Below are 23,444 nucleotides of genomic sequence, written 5' to 3'. Positions count from 1 at the left end.
GGGTTCATCGGATGCGTGGAGAGGGGGAGCCTGCTACACGGGCAACAGCTCGCTCTCCATATCGTACTCTCCGTACCGTATCGAATGAGGTGTACCCTGGGCTACTGTGGGAAGCGAGGGGGGAGATTGCTGAGACTCTGGCAATGATCTTTGCGTTATCAATAGGGACAGGAGAATTACCGGAGGATTGGAGGGTTGCAAATGTTGTTCCCTTGTTCAAGAAAAGGAGTAGAGCTAACCCAGGAAATTATAGACCAGTGAGTCAGCAAGTTGTTGGAGAAGATCCTGAGAGGCAGGATTTATGAGCATTTGGAGAGACATAATCTGATTAGGGATAGCCAGTTTTGTCAAGGGCAGGTTGTGCCTTACAAGCCTGATTAAATTCTTTGAGGATGTGACTAAACACATTGATGAAGGTAGAGCAGTGGATGTAGAGTATATGGATTTCAGTAAGGCATTTGATAAGGTTCCCCATGCAAGGCTCCTTCAGAAAGTAAGGAGGCATGGGATCCAAGGGGACCCTGCTTTGTGGATCCAGAATTGGCTTGCCAGCAGAAGACAAAGGGTGGTTGTAGATGGGTCATATTCTGCATGGAGATCGGTGACCAGTGGTGTTCCACAGGGATCTGTTCTGGGACCCCTCCTCTTTCTGATTTTTATAACTGACCTGGATGAGGAAGTAGAAGGGTGGGTTAGTAAGTTTGTTGATGACACAAAGGTTGGGGGTGTTGTGGATAGTGTGGAGGGCTGTCAGAAGTTACAGCGGGACATCAATAGGGTGCAGAACTGGGCTGAGAAGTGGCAGATAGACTTCAACCCAGATAATTGTGAAGTGGTTCATTTTGGTAGGTCCAATTTGAAGACAATATAATATAAATGGTAAGTCTCTTGGTAGTGTGGAGGATCTGGGAGATCTTGGGGTCCATGTGGATAGGATGCTCAAAGCTGCTGCACAGGTTGACAGTGTTGTTAAGAAGGCGTGTGGTGTGTTGGCCTTCATCAACCGTGGGATTGAGTTCAAGAGCCAGGAGGCTATATAAGACCTTGGTCAGACCCCACCTGGAGTACTGTGTTCAGTTCTGGTCACCTCACTACAGGAAGGATTTGGATACTGTAGAGAGAGAGAGCAGAGGAGATTTACAAGGATGTTGCCAGGATTGGAGAATGTACCTTATGAGAATAGGCTGAGTGAACTTGGCCTTTTCTCCTTGGAGCGACGGAGGATGAGAGGTGACCTGATAGAGGTGTACAAGATGATGAGAGGCATTGATCGTGTGGATAGCCAGAGGCTTTTTCCCGGGGCTGAAATGGTTAACACAAGGGGTCATAGTTAGTTTTAAGGTGCTTGGAAATGGGTACCGAGGAGATGTCGGGGGGTTTTCACTGAGTGGTGGGTGCATGGAATACACTGCCGGCGGTACTGGTAGAAGTGGATACAATAGGGTCTTTTAAGAGCCTCTTAGATAGGTACATAGAACTTAGAAAAACAGGGGGCTGAGGGCTTTGTGCTAGGGAAATTCGAGGCAATTTCTAGAGTAGGTTACACGGTCGGCACAACATTGTGGGCTGAAGGGCCTGTAATGTGCTGTCGATTTCTATGTTCTATGCACTGCCCTGGCTTGTGTATCTAGACATCTAGGGTGCAATATCTATGGTTGACTCTGACCAATGGAGGCCTCACCTCACAGGGTTCACTGTCAGTTTGTCTTTTTAAAGATACGTTTGGCTTTATTTGTCGCATGCGCATTGGAACGTGCAGTGAAAAGCCTCGTCTGCATCAACAACCAACACGAGGATTGTGCTGGGGGGGGGGGTGCCGTCTGCAGGAGTCGCCCACGTGACTTGCTAACCCCAGCCCACACGTCTTCGGAGCGTGGGAGGGAACAGGAGCACCCAAGGGAAACCTGCGCCGTCACGGGGCGAACATGTCCGTTCAGCGAATCGAACTGCCCCGTGATCTCCCAACCACATTTCGATTATCGGTGAGCATAGATGCCGTCACCAAGCCTCCCTGGGTCACCTGCCTCTAACCTCTCACCATACAGGGAGTACGGACAGCATCGGGAACTGGACCCTGTTCACTGGTGCAGAATCAGAATCAGGTTAAATATCACCGGCATGTGTCGTGAAGTTTGTTAACTTTCTGGCAGCGGTGCAATGCAATACATGATAAATATAGAAAAGTGAAATAAATAGATGAATTACGGTATAGGTATATTAAATAGTTAAATTAAAAATAGTGCAAAAACAAATAATAATTAAGAAAAGCACTGAGGTAGTGTTCAGGGTTCAATGTCCATTCAGAAATTGGATGGCAGAGGGGAAGAAGCTGTTCCTGACTCGTTGAGTGTGTGTCTTCAGGCTCCTGTACCTCCTTCCTGATGGTAGCAATGAGAAGAGGGCATGTCCTGGGTGATAGGGGTCCTTAATGATGGACACCGCCTTCCTTGAAGATGTCCTGGATACTACGGAGGCTGGTGCCCATGTTGGAGCTGACTGCATTTACAACTCTCTGATCCTGTGCCGTATCTAGACGGTGATGCAGCCAGTCACTAATCTCTCCACGGTACATCTCCTTTGCTCTTACGAACTCACCGAATTTTCCTTTGGGGAAAATCCAGCAAAACTGAAGTGCCCATGAACTTCCAATCGCATTTGAACTATCTGATAGACACCCTCACCAGGCCTTTCTCGATCATCACTGCCTCTAACCGATCACCACACAGGGAGTGCTCTGCTTACCTCCTTAAGGTCCAACCCAAATGATTTCTCAGGATCTTCGAGATTTATAGCACAGAAACAGACCATTCGGCACAAAGCCCATGCTGGCCTTCAGCCACACTTTTACACTAATGGTATGTTAATCCCAATTTTTAAAAGAATTCTCTCCACATTTCCACTAACTCCTTCCGGATTCTATCCCTCACTCGCACACACTAGATAAGATTAAAAATTAGCTTTATTTTTCTTTATTTAGAAATATCACATGCACACACCAGGAGCAATTTATAGCAGAGATTAACCCACCCACCCACAAGTCTTTGGGATGTTACCTACTGCCCGTTACGCCACTGGCATTTAGGGCAGCAATGAACGCCCTCCATCTCTGGCAGTGTTCAGAGCTTCCTTCATCGTGTCAGTAGCTTCCTCTTGGTTTTCACTACTGTCAGTCACGCAAGTCTCGGGTGGAGACTCAGGAATACTGTCTCACTCAGATGGAGAAGGATTCTTCGTTGCTGTTTCCGTTGCTGTTTCCGTAACAGTTTTTGTGTTTGAGCAGTCGGGGTTGTTAGCCCTGAGCTGAACCCCCGAACCTGGAGGACCGGTGGACCACTCTTAGTCTGACCTCTACCCTTTGACCTGTCTGGCATGAGTGACCCTACTAAATGCAAAAGCTTAAAGCCCTAGCTCTGTGGGTGACTGAGGCACACGAGCCTCCAAACCCAACAACAAGGTTGTGGTCCTTGGAGGAGGTCTTTGGGATGTTAGATCAGGTTTATGTACAGTGAACCGCGTCATTTGCGTTAACAGCCAACTCGCCTAAGGGTGGGGGGGCAGAACGCAGGTGGCACCATGCATTCCGGTGCCAACCTAGCATGCCCACAACGTTCGGCCGAGCAGCTGCAGCAACGGCAAAACCAGAGCGCTTGGCGAAAACGCATGTAGTCACAAGGAGAGCGTGCGGACTCCACGCGGGCAGCGCTGGAGGTCAATCTCGAACCCGAGTCCCCCACGCTAGGAGGCAGAGGCTCTCCCTGCTTGTATCTCTCAAAAACAATCTTTGAGGGGGTGGGGAGGGGTTGGAATTCAATTTTCCTCAGTTTTGTTTATTCAGTCATTAACTCTTAATACTCGGATCTTCGTGGCCCACGGGGTGGCATGGTGGCGTAGTGGTCAGCACGACGGCTTACGGTACAGGTGACCCAGGTTCAATGCCCGCCACTGCCTGTGAGAAGTTTGTACGTTCTCCCCGCGACCGTGTGGGTTTCCTCTGGGTGCCCTGGTTTCCTCCCACAGTCCAAAGACCTACCAACCGGTAGGTTAACTGGCTAGGGTTAAAGTCGGGGGAAATTGACGGGTGGTGTGGCTCGAAGGTCCAGAAGGATTTATACCAAGCTGTATTTCAATAAAAATTAAAAATGACGTCCGTCACACTCTGAGCAGCCATTAGGTAAGGGTCCTATCAGACCCATTTTGTTCATTAGAGGATCTACATGGTCTGGACCACCCTGTCTTTCTCTCTTCTTCTCCCCCGCCCCCCCCCCCCAAGAACCTTTTATCTATTTGCTGGTTACAAGTTACACCTTGAGCAGAATATCCCACCCTTTCGTGTTTTCACGCCGGCGTCCCATACTCCCTGCACCAACTTTGGTCTGTCTTGATCACCGGGGTGGGGGGCAGTGGCTGCCCCTTCTCCCTGCTCCTCCACGGGCTGCCCTGCCCTATGCCGCCCCTCCCGCCCGAGACTGCATTTTTCTTCATCTCCTTCCGCTCTGGATTGCCTTGTTACGGGGACGTAGGGACTGTGCAGATCCTTCAGCCGACCTCCTAACCTACCCGAAGATCAACCTAACCCTTCCTTCCTACATTAAAGGCATCCGTTAGTCTTGCGAGACCATGGATCTGCGCCTGGAAAGTCTTCACTCTCCAGGGCACAGGCCTGGGCAAGGTTGTATGGAAGACCAGCAGTTGCCCATGCTGCAAGTCTCCCCTCTCCACAACACCGATGTTGTCCAAGGGAAGAGAATTAGGACCCATACAGCTTGGCACCGGTGTCGTCGCAGAGCAACGTGTGATTAAGTGCCTTGCTCAAGGACACAACACGTTGCCTCGGCTGGGGCTCGAACTCACGACCTTCAGGTAGCTAGTCCAATGCCTTAACCACTTGGCCACATGCCCACACTAACCTACATAACCCTCCATTTTTCTATCATCCGTGTGCCCAACTATGAGTCTTTTAAATGTCCCCGATGTATCTGCCTCTACCACCAACCCCACCCCCCCAAAAAATTAATCTCTGAAACCCTCCCTATATTTTTCTCATCACCTTAAAATTTTGCCCCCCCCCCCCCCCCCATATTAGCCTTTTCTCCCTAGGAAAATGTCTCCAGCTCCCCACAGGATCTATGTCTCTTTATCTTGGACTTCTCAATCAAGTCACCTCTCATCATTCTTCGCTCCAGAGAGAAAAGCCCGACCTCGCTCAAACTAACCTCCTAAAACGCGCTCTCTAATCCAGGCAGCAATCTGGTAAATCTCCTCTGCTCCATCTGCTACCCCCACACTGCTAAGAATCCGTTTATTCAATTTCGTAGGTGCTGCCTGACCTGCTGAGTCCTTGTAGCACCTTGTCTGTGTTGCCAAGAATCTTACCGTTCACCCTGTACTCTGCCTTGGCGTTGGAGCTTTCAAAGAGAATCACCTCACGCTCTTCCTGGTTAAACTCCATCTGCCACTTCTTGGCCCAGCTCTGCATGCAGCCAGCGTCCCGGTGCGATCTACGCGTTATGAGTCGGAAGTCGTGACCCCTCGGGTTCCCTGTTGCTCGAGCGGCGCTGACAGAGTGACGTGCGGCCTCAGTCTTGGTGTCCTTTTGCACAGAGAGAATACGGGACCAGGAGGAGGCCTTTCAGCCTGTCAAGTCCATGCCAAAATCCGGCAATCCCTCGAGCACAAGAAAATAGGGGTAGGCCACTCCTAAACGATCACCCCCACATCCAAAACGATCATGGCTGATCTGTCCGAGGCCTCCGTCCTCTTTGCTCGATCCCCATAGCCTTCAATCTTTCGAAAACATTTAACCTTCCCTCTGCACAGTGGCCACTTTATTAGGTGCAAGAGGTTTTGGCCTGGCTTCACCTGGTCCGCTTGTACTCTTTTCTCACTCCCTCCCCCCTCCCCCATTCTGGCTTCTGCCCCCTTCCTTTCCAGTCCTAATGAAGGGTCTCGGCCTGAAACGTCGACTGTTTATTCCCCTCTATAGATGCTGCCTGACCTGCTGAGTTCCTCCAGCATTTTGTGTGTGTTGCTTTGGGCTTCCAGCATCTGCAGGCTTTCTCTTGTCTGTGAGCACCCCTTTGGATCTGTTCTCTGTTAGCCCCTGTTAAGGGGACATCTTGCCAGCAAGTCGCCATCAAGCCTGCGAGTCTCTCTTGAGGTGCCGTAGGAAACCGGTCGATCTGGGTAAAAACCCACTCACGCCACAGGGCGAGGATGCGAACTCCACATAGCGCCAGTGGATCGGGATCGAACCCCAGGCCACTGGAGCTCTCAGGGAGCTGCTCCTCTGTTAACAGAGCTCAACAGCAAAGAAGTAGGCCCTCCAGCCCATCTAGTCTGTGCTATCCCATCTACCCACACCTCCCCTTTGGCCCTCCATTCCCCTTCCATCCAGATACTCATTCAAACTTCTCTTAAAAGTTATTTTTTAGATTATGAGGACAGTCAGTCCTCTTTTATTGTCATTTAGAAATGCATACATGCATTAAGGAATGATACAATGTTTCTCCGGAGTGATATCATGCTCCACACTCTCACCACCCTCCGAGTGAAGACGTTCCCCCTTCCCCTTGCACCTTTCATCTTTCACTTTTAACCTATGACCCAACCTCAGTGGGGAGGGGTGAAAAAAAATCTGCTTGTGTTAACCCCATCTATACGCCCCATTAATTTTGACTGCCTCTGTCAAACCTCCCATCATTGTCCTGCACATCAGAGAATAAAGTACCAAACCTAAAGGTCCTGAAGTCCCCAGCAAGACCCTTGCAAATTTTCTCTGCGCTCTTTCAATCTTATTGATATTTTTCCTGTAGATAGGTGACCGGAACTGTGCACACAGTACTCCAAATTTGGCCTTATAAAACTTCAACGTGGCTCAATACTTTGATTTCTGAAGCCTGATGGAAAAACTGGCCTTTGAAGGATTTTATGTTCTTCCCCCTTCCCCCTCAAAGTATCTGAATGGCCAAGGCTCAACACCAATCCCTCGGGTATTCATTTATACATAAAGAGGGCGGCACTGTGGCGAGGCGATTAGCATGATGCTTTATCGCGCTGGTTGTGAGATCGGGGGTTCGATTCCCGCCACTGCCTGTCAGGAGTTTGTATGTTCTCCCCGTGACCGCGTGGGTTTCCTCCGGGTGCTCTGGTTTCCTCCCACAGTCCAAAGACGTACCGGTTAGGGTTAGTAAGTTGTGGGCGTGCTGTATTGGCACCAGAAACATGGAGACACTTACAGATTGTGCAACCTGGAGTATTGTGTGCAGTTTTGGTCCCCTAATCTGAGGAAAGACATCCTTGCCATAGAGGGAGTACAAAGAAGGTTCACCAGATTGATTCCTGGGATGGCAGGACTTTCATATGATGAAAGACTGGATCGGCTAGGCTTATACTCACTGGAATTTAGAAGATTGAAGGGGGATCTGATTGAAACGTATAAAATTCCAAAGGGGTTGGACAGGCAGCTGCAGGAAGATTGTTCCTGATGTTGGGGAAGTCCAGAATGAGGGGTCACAGTTTGAGGATAAAGGGGAAGCCTTTTAGGACCGAGAGCGGTGAATCTGTGGAATTCTCTGTCACAGTTGAGGCCAGTTCACTGGCTATATTTAAGAGGGATCAGGGGGTATGGAGAGAAGGCAGGTACAGGGTTCTGAGTTGGATGATCAGCCATGATCATACTGAATGGTGGTGCAGACTCGAAGGGCCGAATGGCCTACTCCACCTATTTTCTGTGTTTCTATCCTCTTCCCCCCCCCCCCCCACCGAAACAATGTATTTCTCTGTATTTTTTTGATGTACATAAGACATGGAAGCAGAATTAAGCCATTCGGCCCGTCAGGTCTGCTCTTTCATTCAGTTACGGCTCTCTGTCCCTCTCTTTGGGGGAGAGAGAAACCCCATGGCTTGTCGAGTTGTCGAGTGAACAGTTAGTTTCCCTGTCTCTTTTGGTGGGGGGGCTCTGCTATTGCTCGCTTGGTGGGTGGCGGGTGCCAATTATCTTTGCCGAAGTGAGGGGGAGGGTCGATGCGTCGTGCTGATTGTGCGTGCGGTGGGGGGGGCGCTTTGGGGTTCCAACGTTTTTACTGTCAGCCATTTTTTTGGGAGGGGCACGCCCCTGTATCTGTGGATGCCTGTGAAGAACAAGAATCTCGGGTTGTATGATGTTGTAGGAGTGTGGACAAAAATCGACATGAGTGAGTAATAATACTAAAAACATAATAACGTACAAGGTAACACTTAACATACATGGTGAATTTAACCCTTAACAGTCTGGGTGAATTCTGCCTTGTGAAATTAAGGAGCCCCCACATTGTCTACATTCTCTGATATTAAATGGAACTGTTAAACTATTTGCTGCATTCCCCTGCCTCCTCCCCCAAACCATTGACATCCTTACTCATCAAGAAGCTATGAACCTCTGCTTTAAGTGTATCCACCGACGTGGCCATCAGCTAATCTTTTTTTTGTTAAAAAGCTCATTACCCCTTTGGTGCCAGGGCTCATGGTTTCTAAATTAGCTTCACAAGCTCAGAAGTGGATGTGAGAGCCTCAGTGTTTCGCATCTCCGAAAACTTGCTCAGCAACTTTTAACCTTATTTCCTTCTGCTTGTGACCCATGGCTCTTCCTCTTTCTGGGCAACAGATTGCGCATGCGGCGTTTGAAGCGAAGGGAGGGGTGGGGAAGGGGCGGTCGGCAGAGTGCTGCGGCGGGTAGTGCCGCCGCCTCACGCCTCTGGGGACCCCGGCTTCGACAACGACCTCCAGGGTGCTGCCTGGGTGGCGCTTCCACCCCCTCCCTGTGGGCTGCCCCGGTTTTCTCCCACGTCCCGGACGTGTCGCGGGGGGGGGGGCGGTTAGTGGATTAGTTGTTCCTGGGTTGCAGGAGAATCGGGGCGAGGGGTTGGGGGGGAGCTGATGGGGTCGCGTGGGAGAGAATAGATCACGGGGAAGTAAATCGGAGAAGGTGACCGACCAATTGGATTGTACTGAGGCTGGTCAATGGGTCACATAACAGCCGCCTTAGACGTGAACTTGGGTAAATATGTCAGGATTATTAAGTCTGACACAGGTCTGACTTCTCAGTGCAGAGCAGGTACGACAGTGTGAATCTAATCTCCTCGGATGCGATACAAAACGTCTTACACAGAGGACTGTCCATCTACAGTCAACGACCACTCCATTAGGTACACCTCGTTAATGCAAATACCCAATCAGCCAATCGCATGGCAGCATCTCGACGCATAAAAGCATGCAGGCGCGGCCAAGAGGTTCAGACCAAACACCGGAATCGGGGAAGAAATGTGATCTAAGTGACCTTGATTGCGGAATGCTGGTGCAGGATGGAATGGTTTGAGGACTTCAGAAACTACTGATCTCCTGGAGTTTTTTCCACACACAGCAGTCACTAGAGATTGCAAGGAATGGTGGAAAAAAAAAACCATCCAGTGAGAGACATCAAAGTTGCTGGTGAACGCAGCAGGCCAGGCAGCATCTCGAGGAAGAGGTACAGTCAATGTTTCGGGCCGAGACCCTTCGTCAGGACTAACTGAAGGAAGAGCTAGTAAGAGATTTGAAAGTGGGAGGGGGAGGGAGAGATCCAAACTGATAGGAGAAGACAGGAGGGGAAGGGATGGAGCCAAGAGCTGGACAGGTGATTGGCAAAAGGGATATGAGAGGATCATGGGACAGGAGGCCTAGGGAGAAGGAAAAGGGGGAGGGGGGAAAAAGCCCAGAGGATGGGCAAAGGGTATATTCAGAGGGACAGAGGGAGAAAAAGGAGAGAGAGAAAAAGAATGTGTGTATAAAAATAAATAACGGATGGGGTACGAGGGGGAGGTGGGGCATTAGCGGAAGTTTGAGAAGTCAATGTTCATGCCATCAGGTTGGAGGCTACCCAGACGGAATATAAGGTGTGATTCCTCCAACCTGAGTGTGGCTTCATCTTTACAGTAGAGGAGGCCGTGGCATCTGCAGAATTCCTCGTGTTTACATCCAGTGAGAGGCGGTTCTGTGGGCGGAAAAAGCCCCGTTAATGAGAGGGGTCAGAAGAGAATGGCCAGACTGGTTTGAGCTGACGGGAAGGCGACAGTAACTCAAATAACCACCCGTTACGACAGCGGTGCGCGGAAGGGCCTCCCTGAACGCACAGCACATCGAGCCTTGAAGTGGACGGGCTACAGCAGCAGCAGAAGATCACAAACATACGCCCAGGAAGTAGCTAATAAAGTGGCCTCTGGGTGCCAGTCGGGGTTATGAGCTCGCATGCTTGCAAGGACTGATATCAGTCCAAGAATTTATAAGCCAGTGAAGTGAGCGTCGGTAAACAGCCCGCAATCAGACGGGTGGAACCTTGCTGCAGTTCGGAGCCACGCCCAGCCGGTGAGCTTCGGGAAATCAAGACGATCCTGCCCGCTCTTCCTGGCTGGACGCTGCAGTCGAGACAAGGCCGAACTGGCTGCCCGCCGCATCGACAGCGAGCTGAATGGCTGCATCGGGGTTTAAGCCATGTGGTCTTCCCACTTCTCCAGGGATTCCTGGCTCCCACTCGTACCTCGACAATTGGATCTCGGGTGGGGGGGGGGGGTTCGAATCAGAAGGTCGCAGTTTACTGAGCACTGACTGTCGGACCTGTGTCAGACTTTGAGTGGAAACACTCACGGTAAGTACGCAACTCATAATCCTGACGTGCTTTCCCACGTCCGCGTCTGAGAAGGCACGACGGTGGCTGTATTTCGTTTGGAGTTTGCGGAGATTCGGCGCATCACCAAAGGCACCGGCGAATTTCCGCAATGTGTCAGAGAGGGCATTCTAACTGGCTGTGTCACCGTCTGGTGTGGAGGTGGGGCGGGGGGAAGAGGGCTAATGTACGGGATCGAGGGAAGCTGCAGAGAGTTGTAAACTCAGTCAGCTCCATCACGGGCACCAGCCTCCGTAGTATCCAGGACATCTTCACGGAGCGATGCCTCAGAAAGGCAGCGTCCATCATTAAAGACCCCCACCACCCAGGACATGCCCTCTTCTCATTACCAGCATCAGGAAGGAGGTACAGGAGCCTGAAGGCACACACTCAACGATTCAGGAACAGCTTCTTCCCCTCTGCCGTCCGGTTTCTGAATGGACATTGAACCCATAAACACTACCTCACTACTTTTTTATTTCTATATAGCACTACTTATTTAATTTAACTATTTAACATATGCATCCTTTACTGTAATTGTTTTTTCTATTATTATATATTGCATTGCCACAAAGATAACACGCCTGCGATATTAAACCTGATTCTGGTCGTATGACCCATCGACCAGCCTCCGGGCGATCCAATTAGTCTGTCCCCTTCTCCCTGTTCTCTTGCTTGGTAACCTGTTCTCTTTCTCCAGCCTGGCATTGTTTTGCAGACTGGCAGATCAAACTAGCTCACGCGTGCTGACCAGTATTAGATAAGGATTAGCTTCATTTGTCACACACTTGGGCCTCTTATGTAAGAAGGGATGTGCTGACATTGGGGTTCAAAGGAAGCTCACAAGAAATGCTTATCAGGATTGAACGGCTTATCATATGAAAACCGTTTGATGGCTCTGGGCCTGTACTCAGTGGAATTCGGAAGAATGAGGGGTGACCGATGGAATGTTGAAAGGCCTCGATAGAGTGGATGTGGAGGGGATGCTTCCTACAGGGGGGAGTCTAAGACCAGAGGACACAGCCTCAGCACAGGGGGGAATCCTTTTGGAATGGAGATGAGGAGGAATTTCCTTAGCCAGAGGGAGGTGAATCTGAGGAATTCTTTGCCCAGGCGGCCGGGTCTTTGGGTATATTTAAGGCAGGGGTTGATCGATTCTTAATCAGTCAGGGCATGAGGGAGAAGGCAGGAGATGGGGGCTCAGAGGGAAAATGGATCTGCCGTAATGAAATGGCAGAGCAGACTTTTCGATGGGCCAAATGGCCTAATTCTGTTCCTATAGCTTATGGTCTTGTACACACTGAGACATACAGAGAAGTGCGTCGTTTTGCGCCGATGATCAACGCAGTCCGAGTATGTGCTGGGGGCCACACTTCCGGCACCAATTTTGCGCGGCCACAACTCACTAACTCTAACCAGTACGTCTTTGGAATGTGGGAGGAAACTGGAGCACCCGAAGGAATCCCATGTGGTTACGGTGAGGGGGGGGGAAGATATCCAAACTCTCTTCAGGCCGGGTAGAGTATTGAACCCTGATCTCCGGTTACGCCAACCACCATTCTATCTTGCTGCCCGTGGCAGGTGGTCGACTCCCCCACCTTCAGCACCCGGGGGTAACTATTGATCAGGAATTCAACCACACCAGTCACATGCGTGCCTTGACTGCAGGGGTTGGTCAAATGTTACGGCCAGTGACTCATTTTCTGGCCTACCACCGTCGGGAGAGTGGTAGAATTCTCTCTGTGAGTGCAGCTTCAACACCTCCCAAGAAGCTCGAGTCCATCCAGGGCAAAGCAAAAGTCCAAAGTGAATTTTATTATCAGAGTACATACTTGTCGCCACATACAGCCCTGGGGTTCATTTTCCTGCGGGCACACCCAGCAAATCCACAGGGCAGCAGCAAATAGCGAGAGTGTGCGATAGCAAGATAATCCTGATGAAGGGTCTCGGCCCGAAACGTCGACTGTGCCTCTTCCTAGAGATGCTGCCTGGCCTGCTGCGTTCACCAGCAACTTTTATGTGTGTTGCTTGAAATTCCAGCATCTGCAGATTTCCTCGTGTTTGTGACAGAGAAAATTTCGACAGGGTTTACAAACTTTGTAGCGCCAATGTAAGATTAAGGCAAGAGGAACTCCTGATATTTTTTTTTCACACAAACCCTGGAGTGTGTTAAGCAACCTGGCAATGATGTGACGATGCAGTGGTTTTCGAGGGCACCTTCCAAAGGCGTTGCCTCAAATAGGCGATATCCATCACTCAGGAACCTCACCTTTCAGGGCATGATTGCTGCCATCAGGGAGGAGATCCGGGAGCCTGAAGCCGCACGCTCAACGTTTTAGGAACAACTTCTTCCCCTCCACCATCAGCTTTCTGAACCACCCATGAACATCTATTATGAACACTGCCTATTACGCCGCTGGCGTTTTGGGCAGCGATGAAGGTCCTCCATCTCTGGCGGTGTTCGGGGCTTCCTTCATCGTGCCAGTAGCCTCCTCGCGGTTTTTGCGACTGTCAGTCATGCAAGTCCCGGGTGGAGACTCAGGAATACCGTCTCACTCAGGTGTAGAAGGATTCTTCATCGCTGTTTCTGTAACAGTTTTGTTTGACCAGGCAGGGTTGCTAACCCTGAGATGAACCCCTGAACCTGGAGGACAGGTGGACCACTCTTAGTCTGACCTCTACCCTTTGACCCTGTTTGGCATGGGTGACCCTTACCAAGAGCCAAAGCACAAGGCCCTGACTGCAGCCAACACAGCTCTCCGGGTCATTGAGGCACACAAGCCTCCAAACCCTATCATAAGTTTGTGGTCCTTTTGGAGGGCGAAAGTATAAATAATTCTTATTGTAAGTTATAGTTTATTTTATGGACTGCTGCTGCAAGACGGCAGATTTCTTGAAGTACAGTAATAGACCCAATTCTGATTCTGAAGGGAGAGTAAGCTGGTCATTGTGAAAGGACTGGACTTGTAGCGGAAACCAGAATCGGGTTTAATATCACCGGCGTATGTCGTGAAATTTGTCGTGATGCATTTTTATTACATAATAAATAAAGTTAAATTAAATAAGCAGTGCAGAAGGAGAGAGGGGAACAAAAAAACAAGTATTGAGGTAGTGTTCATGGGTTCAATGTCCATTCAGAAATCAGACGGCAGAGGGGAAGAAGCTGTTCCTGAATCGTTGAGTGTGTGCCTTCAGGCTCCTGTACCTCCTCCCTGATGTTAGCAACGAGAAGAGGGCACGTCCTGGCGGAGGAAATGCCTGTAGATGTGAAGAGGTGGGGGTGGGGGGGGGGGAACTAACCTGAGCTAGCCTTAACTCAATGGGCCAAATGGCCTCTTCCTTTGATTAATTTCACATATCGCACCTTTAAACCCATTAATGCATGAAAATAGTGAGATTAAGAAATTGGTGGTAATGAGGGAGGCAATACCTAGCAGAGTCCCTATCACTTCTGTCTCCTGAGTAACTTATTCCTTATATCTTCCCTGTTTTTCTTTTTGCTTTTACTTTCTCAAAAGCAAAATTCCAAGGCAGAGCCAGGAATTGCTGTGAGGTTCTTGGGTAACGCACACAAACTGCTGGAGGAACTCAGTAGGTCATGCAGCGTCTATGGAGAGGAGTTAAGGAGTCGACGTTTCAGGCCGAGACCCTTCATCGGGACTGGTGAGGGGGTCTTGGCATGGAATGTCGACTGTTAATTCCCCTCCGTGGGTGCTGCCTGCCCTGCTGAGTTCCTCCAGCGTTTCACGTGTGTGTTACCCTGGACTTCTAGCATCTGCAGAATCTCTGGTGTTTACGACTTACCAGGAATCCCAGGTAGAGACAGGGATTTCTGCGGAAACACCCAGTAGATCAGCTGGCCCCTGCCAATAGAAAGTTGGCGCTGCTCAATCGTCCAAAGCGTGAACTGGGATTCCACTTCCCACCCCACCCTCTCCCCGCCCAGCTGGGCGCTCCCTGCCTCGCCCGTCTCTGTCCTCCGCGGGCTCTGTGTCTCATTGGCTGCTCTCCCGCCAACAGGTATGCTGGAACATGGCCCTGGGTGGCATCAAGACGGCCAGCGGGGACTACATCGATGCCTCGTGGGAGCTGAAGATCGCGGTCGAGGAGCTGGGCCCCGAGGCAGACCCCATTACGCTGCGGATCACGGGCGATGTTCACATTGGCGGTGTGATCCTGCAGCTCGTGGAGAAAATTAGTAAGTTCTACCAACGCTCAACGTGATCATAGATATGGAGGCCTCCTTTTCTATTGTGCAAGGCCGTTCAGCTAGTATTTGTATTCCCCAAGAATCTCCCCCCTCATTCCTTTTCATCCTGGTAGTGCCCAAGAATTGAAAAGCCCCAGAAAAAATTGGTGAATACAGACCGGTCCCATTGCATACAAAGCCTTTCTCACCATTGACCACATCTACAAAGTTCACAGCTGCAATAGAGTCCATCATTGAGGATTCCCACCCTGTAGGTCGTGCTTTCTTCTCGCTGCTGTCATTACTGGAGCCTGGGGTCCCACACCACCAGGTTCAGAACTGGTAGTTACCCTTCAACCATCAGGCTCCTGAACCAGAGGAAAGTAACTTCACTCACCTCAACTCTGAACTGATTCCACAACCTATGGACTCACTTTCAAGGGCTCTACCACTCATGTTCTCAGTGTTATTTATTACCTATTTATTATTATTGGGCGGCAGGCTGGAGATACGTCTCTACCAAAGGAGGTGTGAGGCGCTCCTTCCCTCCGCTAGCCTGTAGGTCACCGTCGGGCAAGGTATCTCACCTGCTTAGTCCCCCCCCCCCCCCCGATCGGGGTCACGTGAAGGCGTTGGAGCAGGTGGTGGATGGTCATACGAGCAGCCAGTGCATATCACAAGTCACGGTGCATATTATGTGACCACTGACGCCAGGCAGACAATCTCCGAAGAGTATTGATAATGGCGGAGGGTCACCCGTCTTGTGAAGACGCTGCCCAGAAGACGGTGATGGCAAACCACTTCTGTGGGGGGGAAAAAAATTGCCAAGAGTAGTCGCAGTCACGGAAAGACCCTGATCGCCCATGTCATACAAAACGACACATAATGATGATGACAGTTATTACTAAAATATGATAGCTGATTGGTGCAGGAGTGGGAAGGAGTTGTGTCACCATCCCAGAATTTATCTTTGTGGTTCCAGTAGTGCACAAAGCTGGGGTCCGAAAGACTCCCCCCCCCCCCCCCACCCCCCCTCACCACCACCCCCTCACAACCCAGGAATAATTCTCTGTACTTTGTTAGCAATTTAACTTCAGTTCCAATCTGCAAAGGTAAGATCGTAAGACATAGGGGCAGAATTAGGCCACTCGGCCCATCAAGTCTGCTGCACCATTCCATCATGGCTGATTTACTTTTCCTCTCAATCCCACTCTCCCTTCTTCTCTCCATAACCTTTGCCCACCCTATCAACCTCTGCTTTAAATATTCCCGATGATATGGTCTCAACAGCCATCTGTGGCAATGAATTCCACACACTCACCACCAACTGGCTAAAGAAATACTCCCCCCCCCCCCAATCTCTATTCTATCCTTCTAATCTGAGGCTGCGCCCTCTGGTCCTAGACTCCCCCACTATTGGAAACATCCCCTGCAGGTCTGCCTTGAATACTGCTTCAGACCCTCTACTTCCCCTGTCCATAAGATATAGAAACAGAGCTAGGCTATTCGGCCCATCAAGGCTGCTCTGCCATTCGATCGCGGCTGATTTACTATCCCTCTCAACCCCATTCTCCTGCCTTCTTCCCATAGCCTTTGCCTACCCTGGCTAACCAAGAACCCTCCAGCCTCCACTTTAATGCATTGCTCACTTCTCCGATCCGTTTGTGTGCCGCATTTTCGAAGGTGCAGCTGGCGTTACTAATGCTCTCCCTGCCCCGCTGAAATCCGTCTGCCGGCATCCAGCCCAGTCTGAGCATTGTATCGCGTTGCTGCTCTTGAAGGAAGGAGGCTATCTGGCCCGTCCAGTCTCTGCCAACTCTCAGAGCAATCCCATCGACCCCATTCTCCCATTTATTTCTCTCTCCCACATCCCCACCAGTTCTTCCACCACCAGCCGTACAGTACAGCAGCTAATAAACTACTTGCACATCTTCGGGACGTGGGAGGAAAAGATGAAGATCAAGGTGAATGTCCCATCAAAGTAGATGTCACCATATAGGACCTTGGGATTCATTTTCTTGCAGGCATTTGCAAGAATACATATGATTGAGGACACGCAGTCCCCTTTTATGTCATTTAGTAATGCATGCATTAAGAAATGATAAAAATGTTTTTCCAGAATATCACGAAAACACATGACAAACCGACTGAAAAACTGACAAAAACCACATAATTATAACATATAGTTACAACAGTGCAAAGCAATACCGTAATTTGATAAGAACAGACCATGGCACAGTAAAAATCTCAGTCTCTGACCTGCTGAGTTCCTCCAGCCTGTTGTGAGTGTTGCTTTGACCCCAGTATCTGCAGAGTATTTTGTGTTTAAAAATACTTGTGTATTTCCTCCAATCACCTTAAAATTATGCCCTCTCGTATTAGCCAGGGGAGAAAAGATTCTCTGGCTGTCCGTTCTATCTTTGCCTCTTGTCAGCTTATACACCACTGTCAAGAGGCCTCTCGTCCTCCTTTGCTCTCAAACCGCCTCTAATCCTGTCCTCCTCTCTACCCTGGGGCGTGCCGGACATGCAGATGGCAGCCAAGGGTGGAAATGTTGACTGCATGAAACGCAAGGACGGTGAAGTCATTGGCGTGGAGATAGAAATGACTTGTGGACTTGTGCACTTGTACACTGAGAGTTCAATCCGGTTATGTCATTTCCCCTGCCTCTGTCTCTGCTCGATAGAGGCCCAGAAACACAACACCATTCTGCATTAGCTGCTTGCCCCTTTCCCCTCTGGTGTCGAAGCGGAAGGAAGTGGTTAAGCTGGGCGCTGGAGCGAGATCGGGTCAGGAAGTTGCAGCGCGCTGCTGGCAAGCCATTCGGAGAGCAAGTTTGGCAGGGTGCCAGCCGTCGCGCTCTCGGGTCTGCGCAGAGGGCGGAGGGGTTTGGTGTGTGATTCCTGCCGGGAGCCATCTTCTCTCGCGCCGAGACCTCGGCCATTTTACATTGAGGCTGGATCGTAGGGGAGAGGGATGTGGTCAGCTAGCAGAGGCAGTTAATGTGGTTTTAATTGCGGGGATTCCAACGTAAAACCTGGTTAACAATTCTGGTGGTGAGGATGGTTTGGCTTCAATTGTTGAAACAATAAAATATACGAAGGGTGATTGATAAGTTCGTGGCCAAAGATAGAAGGAGTCAACTTTAGAAAACTTAGCACATTTATTTTTCAACATAGTCCCCTCCTACATTTACACACTTAGTTCAGCGGTTGGGGAGCGTATGGATCTTGAAACTCCAGAAAGTGTCCACAGCAGGGGTGATTGATAAGCCCGTGGCCTAAGGTAGAAGGAGATGAGTTATACAGCTCTCGTTACATGCACGTGCAGGTCAACTCTTTGAGCGGTTATGCAGATAGTTTGATGTTAATAACTCACCTCCTTCTACCTTAGGCCACGAACGTGTCAATCAGCCCTGCTGAGTTATTAACCTCAAACTTTCTGCATAATCACTCAAAGAGTTGAACTGCACGTGCACGTAACGAGAGCTGTATAACTCATCTCCTTCTACCTTAGGCCACGAGCTTATCAATCACCCCTCGCATGGCCTCCTCAGGCATATTACAGCCCTTAGTAAGAATGTGGCTTCTCCTAATGTCTCACTTTATTCCGCCTCCCTTCAGCTGGTCTCACCTATCACCTGCCAGCTTGAACTCCTAGTTCTTCCCCCCACCTTAATCTGGCTTCTTCCCCCTTCCTTTCCAGTCCTGATGAAGGGTCTCATCCCGAAATGTCTGACTGTTTTTTCCTCTCCATTGATATTGCCTGACTTGCTGAGTTACCCCAGCGTTTTGTGTGTGTTGCTCTGGATTTTCCAGCATCGGTGGAATCTCTTATTTTTTTTGAGAAAGTGGCTAAGCTGACCGGAAAGTCTTTGCATTGTCCTTCGCACCTCCTCCCCCGTCTGCCTTCACCCCTGCTTTCTTGATCCGTGCCTGCGCACCGTGAGTGACCCTCGCCCCTCACCAGCCTGAATGTGGCTGCAAGCGTGGTCCACTTCAGCTGACGAGTACCCGCGAGCGCAATCGAACGCTGCGCGTTCATCAGGGAGCCCCCTCCCCACGTGCGACCTGGGGAAGGAGGGGGCCCGGCCCACTGCCTGCTCCGGGACGTTGGCGAAGAGCACCAGGAAGATCGGGATGGCGGGAGAGTACAGCGGTTGGCACGGAGCAATGCTCCGCTAAATGGTGAAAAAGGATCGGGACCAGCCAACACGCCAAATGCTCAGGGTTGGACTGATTGTGGAGTAGGCTGATTTATTATCTCTGTTCTCCTACCTTTGACACCATGACCAATCAAGAGCCTATCAATCTTCGGTTCAAATATTCCCAATGACGTGGCCTCCGCAGTCCTCTGGCTAAAGAAATCCCTCCTCATCTCTCTTCTAACGGGGACATCTTTCTAATCTGAGGCTGTGCTCCCACTGCTGGAGACATCTTCTCCACATCCACTCTTATCTAGTCCTTTCAATATTCGGTAGGTTTCAATGAGGTCCCCTTATTCTTCTAAACTCCAGTGAGTAGAGAAGAATAGACTCCAAAGAACCGTCGGGGCTGCAGAAGGGATTATTGGCGTGAAGCTGCCCTCGATCCAGGACTTATATGCATCTGGAGTCAGGAAGCGAGCAAGGAGCATCATTGTAGACCCATCACACCCTGGACATCACCTGTTCCAACTCCTTCCTTCTGGTAGGCGCTTTAGATCACTGTATGCCAGGACAAATAGGTACAAGGACAGTTTCTTTCCGTATGCCGTCAGTCTTATGAACACTTGAATTTTAGTCTGTTATTAACCAAGTCCACCTGTACATACACAGATATACCTCACGGTATATAGTTCACGAGTATTTGCACTGTTGTTTGCTTTTTGGTTCTGTACAGCGAGGGCTCAGGGAAACCGGCATCAAATTCCCTGTATGTGTCCACATACTTGGCGATAATAAAGGATTGTGATTCTGAATCTGAGTACGGGCCCCAGGGCTATCAAACACTCCTCATACATTAACCCTTTCATTCCAGGAATCATGGTCATAAACCTCCTCTGAACCCTCTCCAATGTCCGCGCATCCTTTCTTAGGCCCAAAATGGCTCACCGTACTCCAAGTGCGATCCGATCAATGCTTCACAGAGCTTCAGCGTTACATCCTTAGGTTTATATTCTAGTCCTCTGGAAATGAATTTGCTGACATTGCATTTTTCTTCCTTAATACGGACTCAACCTGCAAGTTAACCTTTTGGGAGTCCTGCACTAGGACCTTCCCCCCCCCCCCCCCCACCGAGACTATTTGCGTCTCCAATCTCTGAATTCGCTCCTTGTTTAGGAAATACTCTCAGTGGCCACTTTATTAGGTCTGCCTGTACACCTCGTTAATCCAAATATCTGATCAGCCAATCATGTGGCAGCAACTCAATGCATAAAAGCATGCAGACGTGGTCAAGAGGTTTCAGTTGTTGTCCAGACCAAACATCAGAATGGGGGAAGAAACGTGATCTAAGTGACTTTGGCCGTGGAGTGATTGTTGGCGCCAGATGGGGTGGATTGAGTATCTCAGAACCTGCTGATCTCTTGGGATTTTCACACACAAAAGTCACTAGAGTTTACAGAGAATGGTATGAGAAACAAACAGCCAGTGAGCGACAGAACTGTGGGTGAAATCGCCTTGCTAATGAGAGAGGTCAGAGGAGAATGGTTCAAGCTGACAGGAAGGCGACAGTAACTCAAATAATCATGCATAACAACAGTGGTGTGCAGAAGAGCATCTCTGACCGCACAACACGTCAAACCATATAACCATATAACAATTACAGCACGGAAACAGGCCATCTCGGCCCTTCTAGTCCGTGCCGAACTCTTACTCTCACCCAGTCCCACCGACCTGCACTCAGCCCATAACCCGCCATTCCTTTCCTGCCCATATAGCCGTCCAATTTAACTTTAAATGAAGTGGACGGGCTGCAGCAGCAGAAGATCGCGAACATACGCTCAGAGACCACTTTATTAGGTCCTGGAGGTACCCAGGTGTATACCTCGAATTTATTTTGTTTTGCGGCAGGTTTTAGAGTGCCCCCCCCGCCCCGGGTGTAGAGGTGGGGGGTCAGACTCACCAGTGTTGGAGGCAGGGAGCACAACGTGGCTGTTGATCCTCGGGAACTCTGAAGGCTGATGGCTGCTCGCCAGAGCACTCTCCGCTGGTTGTCAGCACACGCACATTCCTGCCCCACGCCTGCACTTTTCTCTTCAGCTCATTTCAGCTGCCGTCTTTGCAAATAACACGTGTGCAGGAGTCTGAGCTGAGAGGAACTCCCTGAGCCTGCGCCCCACCCCCTCCTACCCCTCCCACCCCATCAGAGGGTAATGACTTGGAAAAAAAGAATGTGCTCCTGAAAGGACTCCATTGAACCAAAAATCCTACAAAAGGTAGTGGGTACATGACAGGTAAAGACCTCCCCACCACTGAGCACATTTACATGAGACGCTGTCGTAGGAAAGCAGCATCCATCATCAGAGACCCCCACCACCCAGGTCATGCTCTCTTATCACTGCTGCCATCAGGTAGAAGAGCCTCAGAACTCACACCACCGGGTTCAAGAACAGTTACTAATGATCAGGACGCCGTTCTTTTTCGTGCGGGGGGGGATGGGTTTGATGCTTCTTTCAGAACGACTTTCATGCTCTTTCTTTGTTTCGTGGCTATCTGGAGAAGACGGATGTCAGAGTTGTATAAGGACACATACTTTGATAATAAACAAACCTTTGAGCCATCAGGCTCCTGAACAAACGGGGATAACTACACTCAACTTCACTTGCCCCCATCGTTCAGATGTTTCCATGACCAATCATCTCACTTTAGGGACTGTTTACCTCACGTTCTCGTTATTTATTGCTATCTATTTATATTCGCATTTGCACAGTTTGTTGTCCTGAATGGCGGAGCAGGCTGAATGGCCGAATTAATAGTCTTCTGCACTCTCGTTGGACATTCATCGATCCTGTTTACAGTTACTATTCTATAGATTTGCTGAGTATGCCTGCAGGAAAATGAATCTCAGGGTTGTATTTGGTGACTCTGAAAATAATATTAGAACTTTTGAGATTGGATTGGATTAGCTTTATTTGTCATATGTATATCGAAACATAAAATGAAATATCTCGCTTCTGCCTCAATGGCCGACACAGGCCGAGGATGTGCCGGGGGCAGCCCGCAAGTGTTGCCAGCTTCCGGTGCCAGTGTAGCGTGCCCAAGACTCACTCACCCTGACTTGGAGTGTGGGAGGAAATCGGAGCACCCGGAGTGTCACGGAGAGAACGGACAAACTCCTTTCAGTCAGTGGCGGGAATGGAATCCCGGTCTTCTGATTGCTGGGACTGTAAAGCGTTTGCACTAACCGCTAAGCTGCCGTGCAAAATGAAAGACCGTGCCACTGCCTTGGGTCAAGAATGATGAGTTTGGAGAAGGACATAAAGATACAGAAGGCGCTGGCGTGGAGGGCTATGAACGACATGAAAGAAATCTGGAAGTTGAACCTGACCAGAGGGCTTAAAAACAGGATCTTCATAGCAGTCACAGAGTGCATTCTCACGTACGGATGCGAGACGTGGGCACTCACCAAGACTATGCGAAAGTCTCTTCTTAAAGGCATCCGTTAGTCTTGCGAGACCATGGATCTGCGCCTGGAAAGTCTTCACTCTCCAGGGTGCAGGCCTGGGCAGGGTTGTATGGAAGACCGGCAGTTGCCCATGCTGCAAGTCTCCCCTCTCCACGACACCGATGTTGTCCAAGGGAAGGGCATTAGGACCCATACAGCTTGGCACCGGTGTCGTCGCAGAGCAATGTGTGATTAAGTGCCTTGCTCAAGGACACAACACGTTGCCTCGGCGGGGGCTCGAACTCACGACCTTCAGATCACTAGTCCAATGCCTTAACCACGTAGCCACGTGCAAAAGTCTGTAGATGGTTGCTATACACGAATGCTCCGGGTGGCTCTTGACATGAGTTGGCAACAGCACATGATGAACATCGAGCTCTATAACGACCTACCGATGCTCACCACTAAAATCGAGGCAAGAAGACTGCAACTAGCGGAGCACTGTCTACGCCACCCCGAGCTACCTGCCAGCCTAGTCATCATATGGGAGCCCAAGCACGGGAGGATGAACCCTGGGCGCCCTCCCAAGACTATGGTCAACACGCTCCTAGAAGACAGCGGCGCGGCTAATATAGATGAACTGAACACACTGATGAGGGAGAGGGAGAAGTGGAGAGTCCGTCATCGTGCCCGACGCCGGCCCCCTAGGCCTGAGTCGACGTAGTAGTAGTGGTCGCTGCACTATTCACACACCATACCTTTCACTCTTTCCTTCACACACTTCTATCCATTTCAGTGAGTCTCTTGTGCGCCGTCTCACTCTTGTACACACCAACACCTCTCGATCTCATCGATCCCGCTTTCTGTCTCACTCCGTGTGTGCGTGCATGTGTGTGTGTGTGTGTGTGTGTGTGTGTGTGTGTATGCGCCTCTTTCTCCGTGTCTCTATGGATCTCTGAGTCTCGGAGTGCCTGACTCTCCCCCTCTCCCCCCT

At 50.1% G+C, this 23,444-nt stretch overlaps 1 protein-coding gene across 1 annotated transcript in view; it reads left to right on the top strand.

Annotated features, from left to right (window-relative positions):
• Window positions 1-23,444, top strand: part of LOC140189297 (fermitin family homolog 3-like) — an 86,673-nt gene that overhangs the window by 23,867 nt on the left and 39,362 nt on the right. The window contains exon 2 of the mRNA XM_072245995.1: window positions 14,696-14,873. Coding sequence (XP_072102096.1) covers window positions 14,708-14,873 — 166 coding nt within the window. The 5' untranslated portion in view covers window positions 14,696-14,707. The remainder of the gene's footprint in view (window positions 1-14,695; window positions 14,874-23,444) is intronic.

This window comes from Mobula birostris, chromosome 28 (assembly GCF_030028105.1).
Source record: "Mobula birostris isolate sMobBir1 chromosome 28, sMobBir1.hap1, whole genome shotgun sequence".
NCBI lineage: Eukaryota > Metazoa > Chordata > Chondrichthyes > Myliobatiformes > Myliobatidae > Mobula > Mobula birostris.
The sequence above is the reverse complement of the archived record's forward strand: the minus strand, read 5'-3'. Positions and strand labels throughout refer to the sequence as shown.